Below are 24,208 nucleotides of genomic sequence, written 5' to 3'. Positions count from 1 at the left end.
TGTAAAACACCAAAGCAAGGAACAAATTGTCCAATGCAGTAGATTGTGAGCCAATTTTTCAGAACAGAGCCAATCTGGGGAACCGTTAGCAGTGTGCAAGGGCCGCGCCAGTCAGACAGCCAGCCCAGGGGAAAGGTGTGATAGTCTATAGTGCAATTTGTCATTATTTGTTGATGATTGATTTCACCTGGCTTTCCAGGATTCAACGTTTAACCTTTTGCAACTACCTGACACAACTGACAAAATGGTTTGCACCCATCCTTTACTGTTTCAGTGCCTTAAGGGGATTATCAGAATAAAATGCATTTGCAGCACAGAAAACTGTTCATTGTGTCATTTACCATTTATTCAGTTATGCAATTAGTAAAGTGATTTTTCCACAATTCTTTTAAACTATTCTTATCAGGACTGAGAATGTTTAAGTAATGTTTTTTCCTCTGCACATTATAAGGTCATTACTGTGTGTGTACTAACACTACCAGTAATGGACTGTTCTTTTTGAAGTCACAGATTACTCATGAAGATCAAAGAGTTCCATATTTTTATTATATTTTTATTGCAATTCAGAAACCTCAAAAATAGCTACACCATCATTTTTTAAAATACAGAATTTAGATACAAATAACATTGATATTAATTTCAAGGTATTTTTAGTAAAACATGGTTTAACACTTTACAATTATGACATACAGCAGTGCATGTGAAATGTATAACACTGTCAATTTATTGCCAATGACTGATTGAAATAGATCATTTGAAAGACCAAAACAGAGACAGGAAACTCATGGATATCAGCTAAAATGGTTTCCTTCCCTACTGGTTGTGAGGAACCAGCAATATGTATGATGATTAATTATAAAAATAACATTCTTTACATGTAATGCTTAAAGAATTTAGTAGCAATGCACGCTTTGAACCAAATAGCTGAAATAACAATTGATGAGTTCGTAATTGAAGATCTGTGTTAACAAAAAGGCCCTGTCCTCCAGTAGGACTGAAATCACACAGTTCATTTGACCGCCCTCTGGGACATTTTTGTGAGGACTGTTCTGTCATTTCCCTAGTGAAATATGATTCTTTTGACACCTGTTTTTATCACAATAGGAAGTGCTGTGTAAGCTTTCCCAAGTCACATGCTATTTTCCAATCGGATATTAAAGATTCATAGAACAACATATGTTCTAACTAATTCTCAGATTGCAGCATCCGCACACTATCAAAGGCAGGTGTCTGTTTACAGTAAACACAAGACAGATACTACTTGTCCTAAATGCAGAGATTGAACTGGCAGTCAGATTAAGTACCTGTAAAAGCATTTAAGAACACAGTCTTATCTCTAAACCCAGGTACAAGGTTGAAAGGACTAAGGCCTGTTATCCTATATCCTATAAAATCCTATACACACACGCACACAAACATGTTCAGATCCATCCTCAGGCCAGTGTTAGGAATAGACCTAATTTTACATTCATTACGGCAAAGTGAAACTACTAAATTTCTAAGGGGCTAAGGCAGCACTGATTAGACAGTCCAGTATCAGTAAATGATTTGGCTGTCAGAAACAGCATTTCATGTATGTCTACCTTCAGTGAGTTCACACCTGATCACACCATATAATATGCCCCTTGTCAAGTAGATGCATTAAGGACAGACATACCTTTTTAATATGTTGTTACTAATTAATCTGAAAATGTGGTGTGAGGAGCAGGCAAATTAAAGGACTACATTACTGCTAACATATTATTGCATGTGAAAGGAATTTAATGCAATCACTCACTCTTTGGAAATACATGTTTGAATTTGGATGCTTATATTAAATGTATTTGGGTGAGAGTACCCTGCTCAAAGTGCTACAGTTTCTCTTCCCATTTAATGCAGATTCGAGAGGGAACAGCATGAGTGAGCAGCATTCCCCTGCTGTGGCTGGCAGATTTAAAACATAACTGAAATATGCTGATACATTTTTGTTGTTCTTTTGATGTCATTTGCACAAGATTTCGAACACCATTCCATCTGAAAATCCAATGCATTCTAAGCAGACAGTGTATTCTACTCAGAAAAGAGTACATTCAGCATTACACCTGGATTTTCCAGTGAGTGGTTATTTTCACTGCTTCAGTAACCAACTCCTCTCTCTCATTTCTTTTCTTGCATCCTCTTACATTTCTTGAAGGAACATGTAGCAGCTCCTTCTTTTAGAAGCACAATCTCATTCGGGTCATGTTGAATAAAACAAATATCCATTATATTTAGAGATTGTTTTCATCTGGGTTCAGCGTTGATGGACGGGGTTTGTCTCATGGGGAAGCTGGCTATTCTGTCCGACGAGACCAGACAGATACAAACAGTGATGATGATGGGTATGACTGCTGAGGAAAATCAGGGAGAAAAGTCTTCTTGCACCTTCGGTAAAAGCCTGATGTTGGAGATTAGCAGAACCACCCTGCTCTCCCTCTCCCAGCGGCAGAGCCCAGGCGGTCAGCTGATTCAGTTGCCGTCCTCGTTGGCATACATGCCTGCTTCCCAGCGTAGGGTGAGCGCATTTTTGTGTCTGGTGACTCGCGTGGCCTCTAGGACCTAAAGGAGAACACCAGGGGAACACCAAAAACTTGAGTTGGGAAATGGAGAAAAACAATCATAGTGGAAATTTGCAGAGCGTGACCAGCATCAAATGCTATAGATGCTGTTATTAGCACGGTGGGTGGGAGTTCTTACACAGACTCTTATTGTAGTTCCAGTACGTCAGTGAAACTGTGGTAAGACACATCCTTGCTAAGAGTACTTTCACAATGAGAAGAGGAACATCTTACCTCATTGTTTACCTCATCAGTGGGCAGGATCCCAGCATACTAAGAAACATAAAAGTAATATTCAGGAACTGAAGTCTCCAATAATACTCAACTCAGAGTGATTCATATTTATATTCATAATATAGTAATACCATTATTCTTTCAACATCCTTAAGCCTGTGCAATATTAGTTGCATTGGAAATGTTTCCTCTCTGGAAATATGTAATTTGAAATAAATTTAGCGCAGTCCCATTTCTTGAAAATATTTCATCATTGCAGAACACAGAAGAACACAAAAGCATGTTTAAGGGCCTGACATTGAATTAAGAAAAAAGCCTCTTACGATATGGTTATGATACGGTCTACGATGTGATCCCTGCTAGTTGACACGTCTAAACCCTCGAGCAGTATTAAGCCAATGACAAGTGTGTTCCTTCTTACATACCGAACTCTCATCCAGTTTCTGTTTGGTGCGCCTTTCCTCAAAGTCCTCCAGCAGGGTTTCGGTCAGGCCCTTCTGGGGGGTGACACCCCCAGCATCACCCCGAGTGCTCTGCTGCATGAGTGGTAAGACTCTGGGAAGAGAGGGAGAGTCCTGCCGAGGGGTGGTCCATGGCTGGGCAGTCATTATGTAGACAGAGGGGAGACGAGTGGCTACATGAGGGGAAGGGGAAGGTGAGGCCCTGATTGTGGTCTTATCTGAAAACACAAAAAAATTGATGAAAGGACACATTAATCATAGGTGTGAAAGTCAATACATAAAGGAACCACTGTGCTACCGTACATATGCCAAACATCATCTTCATTCTCCCAATTTCATTACAGAATAAGTAAGTAAGTCTAATAACTACTTCAGCATTGTATGGCATCAGTAACACGGAGCAGAAAAATTATTTTTAAAGTGGTGTTTGACAGGTATTACTCCGTTTCTGAACTTGAGAGACCATCATAAAACTGAATTTGTAAGGACATTAACAGGCAATGCTAATCAGTTAGATCTTTAGTTTATGATATTGCTAAACATCATCATCTGTAGTACCTTTTATAATTTCAGTACACCAAATTGACCAGCAGATGGCCAGCTTTCACTATAATAATGTCAGTGTAAATGTAGCTGAGTAATTTTGGTCCTGCAGTTGGGTTAACCTCCTTTCACTTGGTTTCATTTTACACTTTTCCTGTAAAGGAAAATCCTCTCTTTAATAATTAACTGCAATATAGCAGTACTCCTATTTTAGCCCCTACAACATGACCAAAGTGCAAACTCTAATAAAAAGTTAGTCATTTCTTAAAGTCCCTGAATGCCTGATTACAGAGAGAGTGTGGATGGCAACTGGATATTAGACTAGGCATTAAATCCTTCCTACCTGGTGTGAGAATTGGGCTAATTAGGGGAGTTTCCTGGAAGTCAACAGTGTCTGTGCCCCAGAAGGATGATGGCCTGGGCCTGCCTTTTGCTGCCTTTTCCTCAGGGAGTGCAGCAGGACTGGGCTCTTCCTGTCCCGTTGACAGCTTCAGGTCCTGTGGTGATGTTTCATCTGACTCATTAGGCTGCGGTGGTGCTGGAACGTTGGTGTCTGCAGAGGAAGCAGTCTGACCCGAGCTGTCCAGGCTGCCGTTCGTGAAGAGGGACGTGCCTCTGGCTGCCCGCTGCCTTCGCAGCTCTTCTTCCCTCTTCATCTCCTGCTCGATCTCCTTCCTGATGGCCTCAGGGGTGCGCACACTGCGGGGCCTCAGGCTGAACTGCTCATAGTGGCTGCTCCAGCGCAGGGTGGGCTTGCCAGCCGGAGCAGGCCCCAGCAATGGGGAAACACTGCATGTGTCAGGGGAAGAGAAAGGGGCATCCTTAGCAGAAAAAAGCTCTCTTACGGAGGCTGACCCTTTACTTGCCACACGCCAGTGTGAATCGTTAGAGTTGACGACTGGGGAAGCTGTGGTTCGGTTTCCCTCACCATCTTCAATGCCACCTTTGTCCTCAGAAATCAAAGTGGGCACAGCATGTGCAAGGCCCTGGTTTTTCTTTTGAGCTGCCAAAATTTGCGTGGAGTACTCAGAGCTAGACAGCCGCAGTAATGACTCATCAGGATGTCGGTGGGGGCAACAGGGAGAAAGAACATTTTCTGTCTCAGAGACGCTGTTCCTCTCCACAGTCCCTTTTCCCGTGTCTCCACCTGATCTGACCTGCACAGCATCCAGTAAGTTCCCCGTGAGGCTGCGCTTGATGGGCATGACTGGAATCTGGTCCGTTTGCTGCTCAAAGATCCTTTTTCTTTCCTCCAGCTCCTGGGCCGTTCCGCGGTCATACAAGCCCGGCACCTTGCCTTGATGCTGAAGGTCCTCTTCCCTCTGGCACTCTTTCTCAATCTCCCGCTGTATGAAGAAACTCACCCGATTTTTTTCCTTAGGCTTGGTGGGTGTCAGAGATGGGCCAGGCTGGGAGAGCAAAGGCTTAGTCTTGATCTCAACCATCTCCTTATCGATGCACTTGATCCCCCTCTCTCGCCGCAGGCTGTCCTCTCTTTCTTGGGCAATGCGGATTTCCCTCTCAATGGGAGTCTCCCCCTTACCTATGGATGAGGCCCCACCCCCAGTCTCTGCCCCCCAAGCTTCACCGGAGACACTGCCATCACTGATGTACCCCCCGCTTGGATCCAATGACAAATCCCCCAATCCAGAGTCGAGGTCATCAAAGAAGCTGCTCTGCCTCTTGGTCCCACTCTCTTCAGTGATGGACACGGTCACAATTTTGCTGGTAACAGCCTGGTCTTCAACTGGGTCTGGCTTCACAGTTTTGCTTTGACTCTCCTGTTCCTCAGTGAGGCCATCCTCATTCACTTTCCTTGATGTGACCGTCATTACCTCTGACTGCGAAGGTCTTCCCTGATGTTTAGGGAAGTGCAAGAGCTGCTGGGGACTTTGCAGGAAAGGATTGCGTTTGGACTGCTCCATCATCAGGAACTGCTGTCGTGCTGCACTGAAACTGATCTTCTCGGTGTCTATGTTGCCTGGCTCAGCCCCGGTCTGCTGCACCTCTCCTCTTTGTGAGCCATAGCTCAGACTCAACCCCTCCAACAGCCTTTGAGGGGAGTAACTGAGGTCCAAGCTGCGTTCCAGATCGCTCCACTGGTCTTTGAAAACAGGTTTCACTTTGGGGGCCTGGCTGCGGATAATCTCCAGCCTCTCCTGAATCTGCTTCTGCTCCTGTTCCTCTTCAGTGTCTTCTGTGTCACCCACGTGGTAATGCGAGTCCCCATTGCCCTCCTGGAACAGTTTCTCTGGCCTCCTCTCCTCTGTGTATGCCCGCAGCTTATAGCCATTTTCTTCTTTCAGGATTGCTAGCTTAGCTTCCCTTTCTGGAGAGGTCATCCAGGCCTCGGTTTTCTCTGCTTCAGGGCTCAGACTCCTCTCTACGAAGGAGTAGAAGCCACTATGGGACCCTGCACTGCTGGGGCTGCTGGGACAGCTGGGGCTGCTAGGGTGCCAGTCCTCGCTGTTGTTGTCCTCATTGGAAACCGCCACCTGTCTGGCCTGCACCAGCACGTCTCTCTGACCCTCCCTCACCTTGGACGACACCGTCACTGAGGGCTGCGAATGCACTACAGTGATACTGTCGAAGGTTAAGACATTTGGTTCTGAGGCTTTGTTGTAGCCACTGCCCAGACCAGTAATCTCACTCTTGGGGCTCAGTAGGGTTCTAAGGTCGTTCTGCTCCAGTTTGGGAGAAAAGGGCTGCATAACCCACTTCTTGGGTGTGCTCGCCATTGGCACTCTGTGCGGTGCGTCTTCCTGTACAGATGGAGGAGCTTGTGTAGCCAGAGACTGGTCAGAATGGTTTGGTACCAGATTGTGGTCCAGTCTCACTGGCAACACATCCTGTAGGTTTTCTGATGCAGCACCTGACTGTTTCTGTGACCACATGAATGGAAACAAAAACAAAAATAAGCACAGATTAATAATATTGTCAGAAAAATCATTGCTAGGACTTTACATTAAGGTTACATTAGTTACCATTCACAGCTTTGCCAATGACCAACCAATGAGTGATAGCAGCTTGTTAAGCGTTAACTAATGGTACTTCATGAATTCATCCTTTCTGGTGCGCCTATGCCATTCACAGCTTTATCTCTAATATTTAATATCAATGTTTAATTAATATACCATGATGGCCTCTTATGCATTATAATGGAGTAATGCATTAATCCAGTTTTGGAACCTTTGGTGTCAAATGCACATATTTTTTTAAAATACAAGTTCATGGTAGCTGATGTAACCTTAATGTATATGAATACTGTAACACTTTAAATTGTTTTTTTTTTTTTTTGAGCACAAATGTGTCAGTGGGTTTTTCTGTTCATAGTAGGTTTTACTATATTTATGATTTCACCAGTTATTAACTATTTTATTCAAAATAATACTTGTTTTTTTCCTCTTTGGATCAGGCAAGCGTTATTGTTTCATAACAGACCACAGATATACAAAATCACTGTGTCTAACATCTAAAACCACCAAATGCGTATAGATTTACCACATGTGATGAACAAATAGAAAGTAGTGATGCTGCATTATCCTGAATGCTTCATATGACAGATTTTCATGTTTGAAGAATGTGCTGTTTTTATTTATATTTACATGAACATGTTATTTATTCATACATTGTTTCACGTTTAGGAAGTGGAATAAGTTTGGCTCACTAGTACAATTTAAAACCTGGCCCCACTGGCAAACGTCTTAAGACCTGGCCTATAGCAAAAACAGAAAGCAAACTTAAACTAATTGGGTTACGTAAAGTGTTTCATATTACATAAAGCATTTCAATCGTTTTATGAACAGTAAATGTATCAGGGATTGCAATCAGGGTGGTGCAAGAAATGCATATAAATGTCAGTTCAGTTCGCAGTCATTTGCAGTTAACATTCAGCTCCCTCAGCCTCAAGGAAATAAATTCCATGTTCAAGGAATACCCTTTATGGTCTTGCAATAAAATGATCAGAGTTGAGAGCATGAAGAAACAGACGGTACCAGTCTTGGGTTAGCAAAGTCTGGTAGTTTCCAATATCCAGTCCTAAGATGCATTTCCTTCCATCAAAACTATCTCATTCAAACTCATTGCTCATCACAACTGCTTCTCCATTTGCCTTTATTAACAAAAACGCATTTCATAGTGAATATTTACAGACACTGGGTTAATACAACTCAGCACTTCATGTGCTTTTTTCCCCCACTGTGTGCTGACATGCAAGGACTATGTGTTAATGCTTAAGCAGGGATTCAGACAGGAATTTCCTGCCATCCATTGATTCATCTTGCAAATTTCTTCAGAATGCCAGGTCAGGAGGACAGCTAAATGTACTGCCTTATTTGATCACCTCATATATGCCCTGGATAACAAACAAGTAACAGAATTTGTCATGCTTCTGAGGCTGAGGATTTGAGTTCACTCTACTTCACCTGCTTCAGTGGCAAAACTTTAACTCATTCTCATAATAGCCATGATAGCCTGATCAGTGATGGGCGTCACCTTGGTGGAATTGAAAAACTGCAGTTTGCTAGCAATACATGTTATGTCGACTACCTCTCTGTGCAAATGTCTTGAATGTTCACCACAGACCTTTAAATAGCAGCTGAATTTTGTTTATTTTTAATGGTCAATGGCCTGAAAAGGGCCATTGCATAATAGCCTAGCACAATAGTTAAATTAAAGAGGGGTTAATTATGAGAGTTTGGACAGTTCTACTGTATGGTGCATCAGTACAATTTAAGAATTTGCAGCAATAGCATTTCTCCTTGTTGCAGAGAGGCATCTTAATAAGATACATTCTTGGACAACAATCGCAGAGGGAGTGACAAAAGAATGCGAGTCCTCTTAAATCACACACACAACTGGGAGAACGCTGACACAGACAGGGGCAGGATATTAGATTTAACCCACAGATGATTGGGATGTTCTCTCGTCTTAACGCAACAGCTTCATAATAGTGCCAGAGGCCTCCAGCTGTTCTCTATCATCACCTGAGCTGTTTTGTTTTAAGGATGGGAAAATAATCATGTGCGTTATGTTATTTGTCAGTTGTAGCGAAATTATTTAAGACTATAGGATGCTGATCAGATACATTTCAAATGACCTTTACCACACTATAAATGCAATAACTCTTATCAGACTGGAATTTTCAAACAAGAGATAAGACTGAACATTTTGCTTAGTAAACATAATTTATGCAGTGGTCAATTAAATTCCAGCTCTGGTTTCTAACACTAGTCAGCACCTGAATAAATCCCTATTTTTAAAATAACTCTGTGCTTAGCATGATAAATCTGGAAGCATTGTGATGTAGTGGTAAGGAACAGGGCTTGGAAAAGGAAGGTAGCTGGTTTGGTTCTCCACTGAGGAACTGCTATTGTACCCTTGAAAGGAACTTAACCCACAATTACCTTATCCAGCTACATAAATGGATAAAATTTTAATCTATGTAAGTCTAGATAAATGACAATAATGTAATGCAAATTTGGTGAATTAATCTCATCTCATGAGTTTCCTCACTCATCCATTCCATGAACCCGAACAGGAGCTACAGTAATGCATAATGCAGAAATCATGAATGTAGAGAATCTCAGGACTGACACTGAAGTTTCAATCGCACTTGAAATTTGAGAACTGCTGACATATTGGACTTTCTGACCGGTGAGAGTGTCGATCAGGTCTCATGGAAAACACACTGTAAATCAATAATTCATAATGCTTTCAATTTATTGCACCAAATCAAAATTCCTAAGGTGCCATCACAATAAAACTGCACCATCCACGTGAAGAATGATGCATTCCAAAACGTCACTGTACATTGATTTGAAAAGGAGAGCAATCTCCACCATCGCACCTTTGGCCTTTCACACACAAGCTCTGGCACCGCTGAGTTTCCTCAGTCTGCCAATGAGCATGATATAAATGAGATCATGGACAAGATGATGTTGCAACACTGGGGGGAGTAGGCAATAATAGGAATGAACTCAAATCCAACAGGTATGCAATGCATAACAAGTTACCACCACATTATTTGTAAAGAAACCATTTTGATTTAAGCCCTAATCAATACAAATTACCCAGAGCACCAGTGACGGCTTTTAAAACTAGCAGAGGACATTGACAGTTACACAGCTACTGCACAACCAATTAGACTCACACAGCACTGAAACAGCAGCAGTGGTACTCATCTGTAGAAATATTCAGCAGTCTCTCAGTGTACTAGTATAACAGTTTTACATGGAACAAAAACAATGAGGATATAAAAACAGTGTAAAGGTAAAGCCCACTTTGCAAGTGGAGAAATTAAAAAGTTCAAACATTTAATTTTCTAAAGCTTCACTATCAACTGCATGGGGAAATCTGGTCATACAGCACTTCTAATATTGTAGACTCCTTATATGGCTTTTTGCTCGTGCTGTACTCTGCCTCTCTTGTAAGTTACTTTGGATAAAAATGTCTGCCAAATGAATAATTGTAAATCTAATGTAAATGTAGGGTCATATGCATCACATGTAGAGCTTCTTTTACAAACAGTTCCATCAGAGAGATACCACTTCTTTAACTCACCTACTGAATGATGGATAAAAACAGAATATATGCACGCAGGACTCTCACCCTCATGCATACAAAATAACTGCTTTGGGTTTAAAAATAACACTGACTGATAAACCACAGAAACTAGTTTGATCTGGGGGATAGATACAGTAAGTAGTCCAGGAGAGGAGGGGGAGGGGATATATTGAACTGAGAGGGAAAGAAAAGCTTCACACTATAATGTAAATAACTATAACTAAAAGTTTGTCAGTCAGCTTCTGCTTGTCTCTGCTATGCAGGTTAATGTCTAGGTGTCCTCTCTGACCACACTGCAGCGTCATTGAGAGCGCGTTGTTCTCAGGTTCTACGTATTATGTGTGCACCCATGCGTCTCACATTGGACTGTGACCTCCTGATAAGCACATTTCAGCATCTGTTCCAGGAACCGGCTACTCTGCCTACGTCGATTGGCTGTGTCTCAACTGAGGAGAGCCACTGAGAGGGAGACGATAGTGCTGTTGGGACTGAAGGCAGCCACACTGCTACATTCAGTCCCAACAGCACTATCTCCGTGCCATAGCAAAACACTAGCAGATAAATGGAGCGCTGGAGAACCACACCACAGCGCGTGCCCACTCAGTTTCAGCTCAAAAGCAGAGTGTATTGAAGCGTTTGCTGAAATTTAGTCCCTTCCATGCTAAACCTGGACATTCTGAAAAATGTGTAAAATGTAAATGTTTTTGATAATTTCAGAAAGTGCACTGATACTCAGCTGTAAAATTCATTCCCCTCCAATCCACATGATACGTATTAATTCTTGTTTTAGTATTCAACAGTAAGAAGTCATCACGACCTTCTAGACATGTCTTCAAACTGACGAAGTAGTGCGCTGGTGATTGTACAGGATTAAATTCTGAAAGTAGGGGGCTTTGTGGTCTTGTTTATACGCTCTGTGACACACTTTGAGTACTACATGACCATTTACACTTCATCTCCAATGCTGTTATATTTAGTACATTCAATGAAGCACATGGGATTACAACAACCACTAAAAATGGTTTATTAAAAATAAACCACAATCAGCTATGCCCTGAATTTAAATATAGCTGAAAACTAAGGAAGAAAACTTACCTTAATTGTAGTTTATATCTTATCAGCAGTGGTAAAATATCTTCACTCTCCAGTTAGTCTGTGTGTCTGCCTGCCTGTCCTCAGCTCTCAACACCTTGCTTTCCTTGCAGGCAAAGTTCAGCATGTATCACGCAAGACACAAGTACCACACCCTCCCACCAGAGAGGGAAAGAGAGCAAGAGGTGATAGACAGTAAAAACAACTAAGCGTATAAGAGAAGAGAGATCCTCAACTGAACAAACACAAGAAGAGGCTTTAGATGATCAGATAAATTTAAATAAATCCACTGAAGATCAGCTTGTAGTAAAAGATAAAGCATTATGAGAAGGTCTCATGGGAGAGAAATTTGAGTGGTCTCCCTCCTTAAAATAGCTAATTAGTGAAGACTACCTCCCTATGCTTTTGAGTGTCAATCGAAAGTCTGTTCATGGTCCTCAACAACAACACAGATGATTCATTAGCAGTCAAAACCATACGTGGTCCTTTCATTGGATTGTAAATCCTTGTAAAAGGTTCTATCCTTTGTATTTTTACATGAAAAAGGGCTTTGACAGCTTGCCCAGTAAAAGGAGATATCACCACTATGAATGAGGCTGCTTTAATGAACGATCACTGCTAAGACGTAGATCACCCATTTTCTTCTAAAATTGCCCATTAGTAGCGGTTTCCTTTGCAAACATTAATTTGAAAACATTGAAACTGTTTGTAGAGAAGAGCATCCAATCTAAGACACTGAAATAAAAATGGTCTACGTGTGGATACTGGAAAAAAAATGGTCTACATTTTAGATGAAGGAGTACAACACTGGATCATAGAAAAGGGTCAAAGGTTACTTAGGCATTGCTAACTCATTAGGTTAGTTTCGGTTATGAGAGGGTAGACCTGCATTGAAACACTGAACAAAGCCTCTTGCTTCAACCGTTTCAATAACGTTTTACTGCCCTCTAGTGGAAAGGAAAGGAACGTGACTGTACCACCTTTAATTTCCTCTTGCTCTGAACAGATGATTCCACTTTATGCTCATTTGAGGAGTAGGAGCTTTTTTATTCTAAGGGATGACAAACAGCAGATAGGACTTTGGTCTTTAACAGTTAAACCCTTTCTTTTTATTTCTTAATGAATACTTACAGAAATGTTATTTGCCGTTTGCACAAGGAATTACACAACTCAACCACTTAATTAAATACATTGTCAGCAATTGGTTAAATTGCTTAAATCAAAATTCAAGGCAGGAAGCAATCTAGATGCTATTTACTACAGATGTAAAACAAAAAAGTATTTAGAATCAGAACCAAAACTGGAAGGTTTCACGATCACTTGCTTTTGGGTGTGGTGGGAATGGGGTGTGCTCTCTCTTACCTTGGCCTCATGCTCCATGCTGTTACACAGAGCCTGCCACGGTGGTGTGTACTTGAACATCCTGTCCTTGGACCAGGGCTGTGGTGTGTGTGTGTGCACACCTATGTCTGCAAGGGTCTATGCTGTGCAGGCTTGTGTACAACAAACTCCTAGGTGAGACACAAGGCCCAATCAAGTGCAACTCAATCCAGGTGTGTTCATTCTAAAAGGCAGAGGAGAGGGAGGGAAAACATGACACACCTGGGCCAGATTCAACTGAACCTCCCACCTTGTCCTTAAAGGACAATATACTTTATGTCAGTTTTTCCCAAATCTCTCCTGGAGGACCACTTGTCCTGAATGTTTTAGATCTCTCCCTGCTCCAACACAGATCAACTTGTTATGAACTCCTGAAGCTGCTTAATAACAAACTGATCATTTAAATCAGCTGTGTTTAGGAAACCCTGCTTTATGTGTGTTATATATATATATATATATATATATATATATATATTGCTAGATAGATAGACAGATAGAAAGAGAGAGTTGTTCCTTTCATATATAAATCTTGTACTCTGCTCTGAAACTGATAAACTTCTCAGATTAATGCTGCCATGAAGCCAGTAATTGCAGAAACACACATACACACTCAAATGTGTTGTATACTCACAGCCCTTCCACATTAATTAAAAGATCAGAGAGACTGAGCTTCACTGCTGTTGCCATTTGTTTACATGGTAAGTTGACTTGACATATCTCGGATGCTACAGCAGAAAACATAGAAATAACTTGCTCTCCAGGACTCACCTCGCAGTCAGTAACTCCCCAGTCAAAGTGAGGTGTGGGTGCCTCTCTTTCTGAATGGGTGTTATACATTCCCTCAGGTCTCTACAGGTGCAAGTCAAGATTAGCTTGGCCCCTTCGGTCCCAGCATGTCAGGCCTAAAACCAGGGCTAGGGAGTTCACATCTGTTTTGGACCTGGATGCTCCAACAGTGCTCCTCCCATCTGATCCTGTCTGAACATCTCTACCCCCCCCCCCCCCTCCTGTCAATCAAAACTCATGGTTCAGAAGGTATTAACGGACTGTGTGGGGGCCCAACAGACAATGCCTGGGTGGCGTGACTGAGCCGCTGCTTTTTTCCGGCCGCAGCCGCGCGTGTGCTGAGGGAAGGGGAATTACACTGGAATGCTGCTGACCATCAGCAAGCTCCCAACAAAAGCAAACAATTCCCTCTCTGCTCTTCATCCCCCCGTTCCAGCCCTGCCTCCTCACCTCAAAAAATGACCAAGCATCCGGACTGTTTTGTTGTTGACCATAATTTGCTCCTATTTAGCAGTTTACAGGCTGGCTTCATGAAGTCGTACCTGTGGGGAGGGCAGAGGAACCCCCTACCGGAAAGGTGAGGCGGAGCAGTTTCACAAGAGGATGTCCTGAGAGGTTAGGACCTGAGAACAGGCTCACCCTCCCCCCAACACTCACCTCTGTCTTCTTGACATCGTCAGGATAAGGGCTTGCAATAGACCCCCTGAGGCGATTCTGCAAACTTGCTTATTGCTTGTGGTAAGTAAGCCAAGAAAAAAGAGAGATCAGACATTGTTTAACGCACATCACATTTTTATTTTTCATCTCTAACACTTTCTACATCACTTTCCAGTCAGAAGAAAGAAAACTCTCACAACTTACAAAGCAATAGAGCCAGCAGCAGTGGCACCACACCATTTCCCAACCGTGCCACGCGCTGTGATTGGAAGAGGGGAGAAATGGAGGACTCCACTACAGCATGAGAAGGGAGACATTTCTTCACAAGGACAGTTATTTTGTATAGATATATATTTATATACTTATAAAAAGCATGCACATTTACAAAAGAGGCCTGGCCTGGACCCGGCCACAAGGCATTGGGGGTGTGTAACACACATCAGAACTGGAATGTTAGTATAGAGTGGCGGCAGGGGGCGCTGCAGAGCAAGAGGTCTGAGGTAACTATGGCGATGACAGTGCAATGGGTGCCCGCGAATACGAGAGTGACGGTCAGGCCAACTCCACCACAGCTACACCAAGCCCAGCACTGATGGGGGAGCTCCTCCACCCGATCAACAGGATGTCTCGCTAATATGTCAATTCAAAACATCTGCTTTGCCAAGGTCACAGCTGTCACCGTTACCTTCTTTTTTTCTGCCCCTGGGTATGCAATCGCAGCCAGGAGGTGTTCACCGGGAGCTCCAATGCGGCAGCTGGTTAAAACTGACCACATTGGGTATGGCTTTGTGTTCATCCCCCCTGTTAGGATGAAGGAGGTGTGCTCCTGTTCGTGTCATTGGGATCTGGGATGAGGGTCCAACTGCCAGAATTACACCCTTTCACACCTCGCTGCAAGCTCAGCCCGGATAAAAAAGGGCACTGCTTTTTGGAATCACTCCATTCATTTGTATATCCATTTTTTTCTTTTCTTCGCAAGGTCAAAATTCCAAATTTTCATTAGAATTATTTTCTTTCTTTTGATTTAGCAAAATATGTTAAACAAAACTTCTGTCCAGATCTCTGTACCTCAGCTTGTTCCCCAGGCTTAGTTAATGGTATTGGCTGGGTTCCACTGGATGGCAGAAGCCACACAAACAAGATTATGCAGATCTGAGTTTCTGGGAGAGGACACAGCAGAGCTGTAAACACAAGATTCCAATTCCAGACCAAGGCCAGCTGTGAGGATCTCCACCAATTAGCACCGCAAGGAGACAATGAGTAAAGTACTTTGAAAGATACAAATCCCACAGTTCTACGCTCTCTGCAGAATACATGTTCTACCCACATACATTCAAAAAGGCTCTGTGTCTTCCAACTTCTTAGCGCTGGAATTGACGTAAAGCCAACACTCATCACATGAAGCCAACACAAGCCCACCAGTGCTAACCACCACTTCAGAAAAACTTGAATACACGTCATGTCAGTGCAGACACATTCTAGAAAATCAGCCGATGTTGGTTGGATTCCACTTGTGTATGATAACATGTATACAGTACTGTTAGTTTTATTTGAAATGACAGTTCAGAGAAAATCATTTTAGTGACACATTTTTACGTACAGCATGGAAAACATGGTATGTTTGTCAAGCATTACAAAAAAAAAAAACATCTCCATAATAAAAGCAATATATTATTAGGGATTTTCAGAGGGACCCAACACTGAGGTCAATTTACATGAATTGTGTGTTTTTTGTACTGACAGATGCAAATTAAAGGACAGGTTATCGCCAGTGACAAAATGAAGAGTAAGCGTGCATGCTTGGAAGTTCTTGCATAGGTGAGGGTACAAAAATGTGGGAACATTACTTGGTAAGAACTGAGCAGTCAGCAAAGCTGCCTGAGTGGAGACTGAAGGCATACCTTCCCTACACACGAGATCAACACCTCAGACTGATAGTGTAGCACAACATGCACATCCACATACATTTCCACACATTTTTTTTAATAGAGGCCTCTCCCTTTTACACTGTCAGTGGTGATTCTTAACATACCAAAGGCATCTCACGTTTTGTGTCCGATAAATGCACATCAAGCATCTCCTCACCACTTCACCTGATTTAAAAGCATAGCGGTAAAAAAATATCAGTAAAAAAATCATTTATCATGTTTATCTATAGACTCAGTGAGGAGTAAGCCAAATGTTTGGGGGGTGATACAAAGAAATATATAAATATGTGTGCATGTATTTATAATACACTTCAGACTTAACTTTGATGACAAATGTTTACGTATGGGGGTATTGTTACATTTTCACCATGCACTTCTGATGTCAGATGATGGTCTTACAAAGGTGAGCCTCATTCATACACACATATACATACAGGTACAGTATATGTATGGGAAAAGCCCATGGGAGGCTGAGATAAATTACAGGTCAATGATTGCAGTAAATTTAAACTGTTTAGAAATTTAAAATGCCAACCAAGACCATCCACTATTCAGCCGACTTTGCAAACAAAACGTTTATTTCAAATATAGGTAACACACGGGCCTTCATGTACATCAGAGCTTGTCATCCCAGAAACAGTTTTGCTTGACAAGCCCAACCAACTCAGCCAACTGACTCATCTCACCACTTAGAAAACACAGAGGACAATAAGTTCATGACCTTTCAGCTCAGCTGGACATTTTGCTCCTAATTTGCACCCCCCCCCCCCCCAAAAAAAAAGAAATGCAAGCTCCTAGCACTCATAATGCAGCAAGCAAAAAGAAAAAGAATGGTGAATCAAACATAACTGTTAAAAGTTAGCCACACTGCAAAACATCTATCACCTCCCAATAAAAGAAAGCAAAAAAAAAAGAGTAGCAACATTAAAACTGGAGCAAAACTGACCATTTGGAAAAAAAAGACTCTTCTGACAACTTCCTGGAATGTGAAGAGGTTTCATATCCCTGCTTTTGCCTTAGGTCTCACATATTTAGAAATACACAACATGAAATCCGTGGGAACACAGATGCACAAGCAGTTAATTCTGTGGCCTTTTCGGTGTCATTTATATTGGAGGAGGGAACCAAGGCCTATGTGCATAGCTGTATCACAGGCACGGAAAGCCTGGTATGGAAGTTTGGGCAGAGACTAAAAAGTACTTTCACTTAGATACTGTGGCTTGACTGTGTGTGTGTGTGTGTGTGTGTGTGTGTGTGTGGGGGGGGGGGGGGGGGGGGGGGGGGTTAAAAATGAAAACAACATTCCTTTAGTATGTATCCCCTTTTAAATGAGATAGAAAATGCTCCCACCATCCACACACATGACTATAGCACTAAATAGGATCAGAGCATCAAACTCAGTTTTGGTATTATCGTCACATTTAAAACAAACTGCTTTGAGCTTTATAGCAAACGAAAGTACATTTGACATTGACCTATGAGCACTCTTTCACTGTTCTGACTAAGGGCAGATAAGAGCTGATTATGTACTTTCAACACAATCTTCAGATTAGGTATCAGAAAGGGCATCCTTAGCAACACTTTTGCCAGGGATCCTCATGAGTCAGAGAAATGAATTTGATTGGAGTGAACCAATGAACATTACTGCTTACACTACGGCATTTATTTCACCAGTCTCAAACTTCAGTATCAGAGACCATTCAAGTCATCCCTGATATCCCACCACTGTCATGATTATACCTATTAAGAGGGGCAGTTATTTCCGATTTGGTTGCAGGAGAATGAATAGAAAACACTCTGATTTTTTTCCTTCCAGAAAGAAAACAAAAGGTTGTCGCAGCACAGTGTGCGTGAAATGTGACGTTAAGCAGACTTTACAGTACAAACAGCATGAGAGCTTTTTAAAGCACTCAACTCACAGAACATGGGATCCTTTAAGGTCTCCAATGGCTATTCTGATGATATTTGTGTCAAATTTGTGTCCAGCAAGCAACATGTAGCAATTATAAGACACTAGAAGCAGTTTGCCAGCTTTGACATCCCACTGGGTTTTATCTTCCCCATACTTCTGCAGCATGTATGAAATGCAATTATTGTTTTTCTTTCTTTCTGGAAAGCAAAAAAAAAACCCTCAAAGAATTCTCTCACAGCATTATCAGTCATAAATATATCAATGCAATTACTGAAATGATACATTTTCTTTGTTCCCGCTGGTTAGCTTCATGATTCTTTGAAAAAAATAAAATTCATCAGCATGGCAGCCGGCACACTTAACCCCATGCTTCTGCACACGTGGCGACCAGAGGTCTTTCAAAAACAAAAAAAAAACAAAAAAAACAAATAAATATATCTTTAAAATACACAATTTATATAGAGATATACATAGAGATATATATGTCCTTCATACGGTAAGACAAGACTATAAAATCCATGACAGTGTATAAGAGATGTCATTTGAAAAAAAATAATTGTCGGACAACACTAATAACTTAAGCAGTGTATGGGCAAAGGGCAGAAATTCCTCTCTGTTCTCCAATCTCAAAGGTAAGTGTGAATACAGAGGCACTGATCACCTTTGACAGCTTCTGTTTGAGTGGCAACAATAGGAAACTCCAGGTGCAAACAAATCGAGAGGGAACTAATAAAAAAGTTAAAAACAATAAGGAAAGAGAAGGTTACAAAATACAATAAAAATGAAAACAAAGAGGGGAACAGCTGTTCAAAAGATACAGAACATTTTTGTTGTTTTTGTTGTTGGTGGTGGTGAGTTTTTTGTTGTTGTTTTGTCATTTTTCATTGAAAGTCAAGTTCCCGGGAGTGTGCGTGCGTGTGTGTGAGCGGGCAGGCTCACATGACAGAGCAGCACTTGCAGGGCTGTTTCTCCTTGGTGTTGAGCTCCCCTGTTCCGCCCTCTGGCTCGCCCTTCTCCCCTGCCCCTTCCTGGGCTTTGACTGGGTCGGCAGCGCTGCCATTGGGCGGGGCTTGGTCTTCCTTGGCTCCCTCTGTGCCTTTGCTCTCGCCATCCTCGATGACCACCAGCTCCGCCTTCACCGTACCCTCCAGCCCCAGCACCTTCTTCGTCTCCGCCTCGTCCTCCACGCTCTGGTATCCCATGAACACCATGGTAACTGGGTGCTCTGCGCTCGCCTCGCTCACCGCCGTCTGGGGACTGCCGTCCCCCTTGGCCTCGATGCCCGTGATCTCCTTCTTGGGGGTCTGTGCCGCTTCCACAGCATTCCCCACCACCTTGGGGGTGCCCCCTCCCTCGCCCATGGAGGCCTCATCGGCTTTGTGGATGAGCTCCTCCACCTCTGAGGAACTCAGCAGGTGGACCCCGTTCTCTATGGCGCCATCAGCCCCGCGAACCTCGTGCACCACTGCAGAGAAGAGAGACGCCAGAGAGGAGGGTTTACTGCAAGGGGAGACGGGGAACATGGTAGCGAGGACACTGCAACACAAAGATGCTGGCGTGAGCACTGAGGTAGGTATGAGAGGGGTGTCTGTTCGGCAGCGCAAACTCACGCTACTCTCGGCCGTTGTGCACTAAGCAGACCACTATGCGCGGTACAGTCCAGTCACAGTGAAGCTGAGACAAGCAGAACAGGCAGAGCAAGTGAGTGAAGAGAGGTGAGAGAGTGTGGGAGACACCGGGAAAAACCCTGCACTGCATCATGGGTATGACACTCGCTGTCAGTGACTCATTCGTTTGAAGGGAGTGGGCTTTTTGCTGCACTCTGCTGTGTGTGGGAGGATCTCCTGATTCCTGCACACATGATGGAAGGTGGGAGAAAATAAACCACCTTACTGCAAACTCAACAGCAATCTGGCACGATTCTGAATTCGGCAAGAAATTCCTGACAGGTTGTTTATTATTTTCTCCCTCTTAACACAATTAAATTATAATTAACCTAACCTTGTACTTGTTAAACCACATGATTGTAACACTTCCAATACATTCAAAGGGAACTATGTTTCTAGAATATAAATTCTGATCTGTTGAACACTGACTGGCAGTTACATACAGCACCACACTAAACCATTCTTTTTCCTCTTAAAGAAGCTGATTCTAATATACAAATAATTCCTTCAGTAACGTCATATCTTTCTCTGAAATTCCTTCAGTAATGTAATATCTTTCTCAAATTGTGTTGAAAAATGCTGTGGTTCCTGTTATTTCAAAAGAACCAGCTCCTTCATAATAATATGAATTCTAGTATAATCACTGTCAGGCAGTTATATATTCAGAGATAATGTGACAATGCTTGGTGATATACAACGCAGCAAGGCAATCATGCACACGTGGCCTTAGGCTTTTCAGTGTGTGTCCCATATAATGAGCCCCTGTAACAGTAGGTGTCAGGAGTCCCAACCCTCGCCCCCTCCACTGGGGTAGAGGGTTGGGGTGAAAGGGAGAAGGTCAGTGCGGCTCTGGCCTTTCTGGGAGGCTTGCATCACAGTAGTGACCCCCCAGAATGACCCCTCCCCCCCAGAAAGTGTGAGGGGCATGGGGGTAGGGTATGCTGGAGGGAGGTGGGTGGTGGGACATGCCCAGAACTAACTTCATCATAGGCTTCAGGGTGACCAAGTGACAAAGCCCAGCTCAGGCACTGCAGTCTGTAAGGACTTTTGGACAGGCATGAGTGCATTGCCCCCCATTCAGTTCTGAAGACATTTAGTGCAACGGCACAGCTGCTAAACGATTCCGGAGTGTATTATTGGTCACCCTGCTGCTGTGTGACATGCTGGTTTAAACTACTGCTCTTTTTTCACTTTACGAGAAGTGGAATTTCAAAGTAATGCTAAGTTGCAGTCTATTATCAAATCATTACTCTGTCATACAATGCGAGATACGAAGTTTCATTCAGATGGAAAACGAGGGAAGTGATACTAACTTTAGTGGCATTCTTTCCACATTCTGCACAACAGGCCATGATTACAGGTCCATGATAAAGTGTAGCGATGCATATCATACCTAACAGTACAGGCATGAAGACATTTTAGCATTCTATATCAAATACCTGGCACTTCTCGTAAAGCTGATAGCCATTTTTATATTTCATCTCCAATGACTTGTATTGCTTTTCCACCACAGACATTAAAGTCACCTTTCTGGTCATCCTCATATACCTTGACCCCTTGGTGAGAGAGGTCTTTGGGCAGCAGTGTGTTGGTGGACAACACTTTTGTCTCGCCTGTGAGTCTGTCCCTTTCAACGGTGATCTCTACCGAGTACATCGCTGGGTGCCAACAATAGGAGATGTTAGGGGTTTGCAGACATGCTCTCTCTCTCTCTCCCTCATTCTCACATCACTCAATCAGCCAATCATTCAATAGATCAAACAATCATATTTCATTACGCTGATGAGGTCCGAACTGTGGTAGGGTGGTGCACATACAGAATAGGCTTTTGGTGCAGTTGTAAGACACAAAATTCTGTCTTATTGCATACCAGGATATTCCACAGCCATTTCTTTTACGCAATTTCAGAAGAGCTAAAGGAAAAAATTTTCTTTCAGTGGCCAGCATAGAGACATGCCAACATAATTTTGGAGTGTTTGCCAAAAATGTAGTACACTTATACACAGTTATAACTATGGCTTTTGTACAGACAAAATGACAATTCTTGTTGAACTCTAAAATTGATCAAACACTGGTACATTTCTGAGACATGTCATTTTAAAAGGTTATATTAGTCAAAGTGACATGTGCTCTCAGACTAAAGCTGCCATGGTAACCAGATAGAGGTTACAGCAACAGCTAGATTTTCAACAGAGCAGTGTTGCCATGGCAACAGCAAATTTGGCAGAGTAGCTTAGATACCTAGGCGAATCCTTCTAAAACAATGCTATTCAGGTTGCACACTCAAAATGCAAGCTTGGTGGACTTTGCACTAATGTTCAGATTTGCATATGTGAATTTGCTACTGCACTGATTGAGGCCTTTCACACAAACACGCACATGCAGGCAGACAGACAGGTGGCTATGGTAAAGATCTGCACAGAGAGACAGAACAGAGGACATGTTAAAATTAGAAAGACAATCACTATACTCTGTGCAACATGAAGACATTTGACATCATTTATTGATGCCTAGGACAGGTGAACACAAAAACAACATTGCTGTATTTCAACAAGGAACTTAAAATGTGCTCAATGAAGAAAACAACTAAATGAGTACACAAGTATAAAAAAGGAAGTCTTCGCTGTATTTTCAGCAAATACATCTTGGTTCCTTTTCTTCCATCACAAGGAAATGTCAGTGACTTAATTCAGCTCCCTCAACCACACCAAAAATAGATCATCCCACCACATGAGGCTTGGAGAGGACCACAATTCACCTCTTCACCTCAGTTCTCCTCTTCTGCCCTCCCCTGACAGTTCACACACAGACACACACACACTTGCTCATGAAAACACATGCATACTTACAGGCTTAGATATAAAATCTCTTCAACCTAATTGTTTGGCTTGTGCAGTTCAAAACAGGACACAAAATATTCTATAATTCAGTATTATTAACTCATTGATTTTTCGAGCCCCGGGATAATGGTCATGACAGATGCAATAAAGCTCCACTGAAAAAAACCCTCTAAATGAAATCAAACACCAATTGCAGTGATGTCAGTAAGGGCCCTTGAGATGGGGCGGGGGCAGGCAGCTCAAACAGTAAGATTACAAATTACTCCCGTTCCCTGTCTGAGCTGCTTCAGCACAGAAAGAGGCCCTTCAGTGTAATTTCCCACACTCCCTTTACGATCGCTCTGCCCGCTGATGAAGGTAAATGTTTACTTAACAGGGGCATGAGCTCATTCAAAAGGAAGAGGAAGAGAAGAACCTTTCCTCAGTAATGCTGGAATACTGGGAAGTGGTAGCCATAATCTAAAGGGGTGGGGGGTGGGTGGGAGGACGTGCTGTACTGAGCGAGTGAGAAACGTTACTAACTGTGAGGATACAACAACTCGGCCACCATGTTTTTGTTACTTCCTCATAGATGTCAATATCTTTAACTCCCCCATCTGTCAGGCTGGAGGGGTTTGGAGGTTCCGCTTCAAACCTACATTTCGCAAGCTTAGAATAAAATGCTGTAAGTCCTTCTGAAGTTTCCACCAAAACAGGTCCCCCCTTGAAAGAAGGCCTCTTTTTTCTGCTGACTGTTATAAAGCCAGGAACCGGTTATTCTAACCTACTATATCAACAATTAAATTGTTGATACAGTAGGTCAGAATAACCAATTTCTTCCAGCAAACATTAGCTACTAAGCATGACATAATCATTAATGAACAAAGTCAAAATCAGATGAATGTATTGATGAATTAATGAATTAATGAATAAATGTATTAAACATGAGATAAGTGAATGTAAATGCAGGGTGTAAACTAATGTCTCTGTGAGGCAGGTACACAGGCTAAGAAGCAGAGACAGCAAGAGAGAAATAGGCAAGGGTAGATTTTAATCGTTTCTGAAATTGCTATTTGAGCAACAAGGTGCAGAGACTCACCTGCCTTCATCATATCTGAGGCACCTCCGGACTTGTCCAGACGAGGGCTGTTGTGAACTTTGGCCACTAAAAATGGCCAAGGAACAAAGAGGTGGAATGGGCAGGAAAGCAAAGAGTAACACAGAGAGGTGTAGTCCAGAACGATGGCAGAGAGAGAGAGAGGTGGAAACCACGTAACAGACAGAACGTGTTCTCCTGCACATGAGGAGCATGGGGGTTTACCTGCATTTCGATTGCATAGATTGGAGTGGTCATGGTTTGAATAAAGAAATGCCATTTATACATTATTGGCATTTTCAAGGCTAGTGAATTTAAAGTTAAGTGTACCTTTAAAGAGGAACGTCAGGCATTGAAGCGCCCTTTATGTAGAGCTTGAGAATGAATAAGGTTGTACTGGTTGCCAGTCTCTGTGGTTTAGCTGAGGTAATATTTACACGCTTTCAGAAAAAAATGTGTAACTGTTGTTAGAACTACTATCAAACACTGAGCC

At 42.5% G+C, this 24,208-nt stretch overlaps 2 protein-coding genes across 3 annotated transcripts in view; both read right to left on the bottom strand.

The window, feature by feature from the left end:
* Positions 1–1,443: 1,443 nt before the first annotated feature.
* On the bottom strand, positions 1,444–11,551 carry LOC118796353 (mitotic spindle positioning). Its single transcript, XM_036555194.1, has 5 exons — positions 11,474–11,551; positions 4,158–6,696; positions 3,236–3,489; positions 2,811–2,849; positions 1,444–2,577 (listed from the first exon to the last, which is right to left on the bottom strand). The coding sequence occupies exons 2-5, from the start codon at positions 6,550–6,552 to the stop codon at positions 2,488–2,490; spliced, it is 2,778 nt and encodes a 925-aa protein (XP_036411087.1). The 5' UTR covers positions 6,553–6,696; positions 11,474–11,551; the 3' UTR covers positions 1,444–2,487.
* A 2,870-nt stretch (positions 11,552–14,421) lies between these two features.
* Positions 14,422–24,208, bottom strand: part of palm1a (paralemmin 1a) — a 35,704-nt gene continuing 25,917 nt past the window's right edge. Inside the window, exons 7-8 of one of the 2 annotated variants that reach the window (XM_036520921.1) lie at positions 23,719–23,784; positions 14,422–19,598 (exon numbers count right to left, since the gene is read on the bottom strand). In XM_036520921.1, the coding sequence (XP_036376814.1) occupies positions 19,069–19,598; positions 23,719–23,784 (596 nt within the window). In that variant the 3' untranslated portion in view covers positions 14,422–19,068. The remainder of the gene's footprint in view (positions 19,599–23,718; positions 23,785–24,208) is intronic. The other variant, XM_036520922.1, reaches the window with a different exon arrangement.

The sequence above is a fragment of the Megalops cyprinoides genome, chromosome 2 (assembly GCF_013368585.1).
Source record: "Megalops cyprinoides isolate fMegCyp1 chromosome 2, fMegCyp1.pri, whole genome shotgun sequence".
Lineage (NCBI taxonomy): Eukaryota > Metazoa > Chordata > Actinopteri > Elopiformes > Megalopidae > Megalops > Megalops cyprinoides.
Note: the sequence above shows the minus strand (reverse complement) of the source record. Positions and strands in the feature narration are given on the sequence as shown.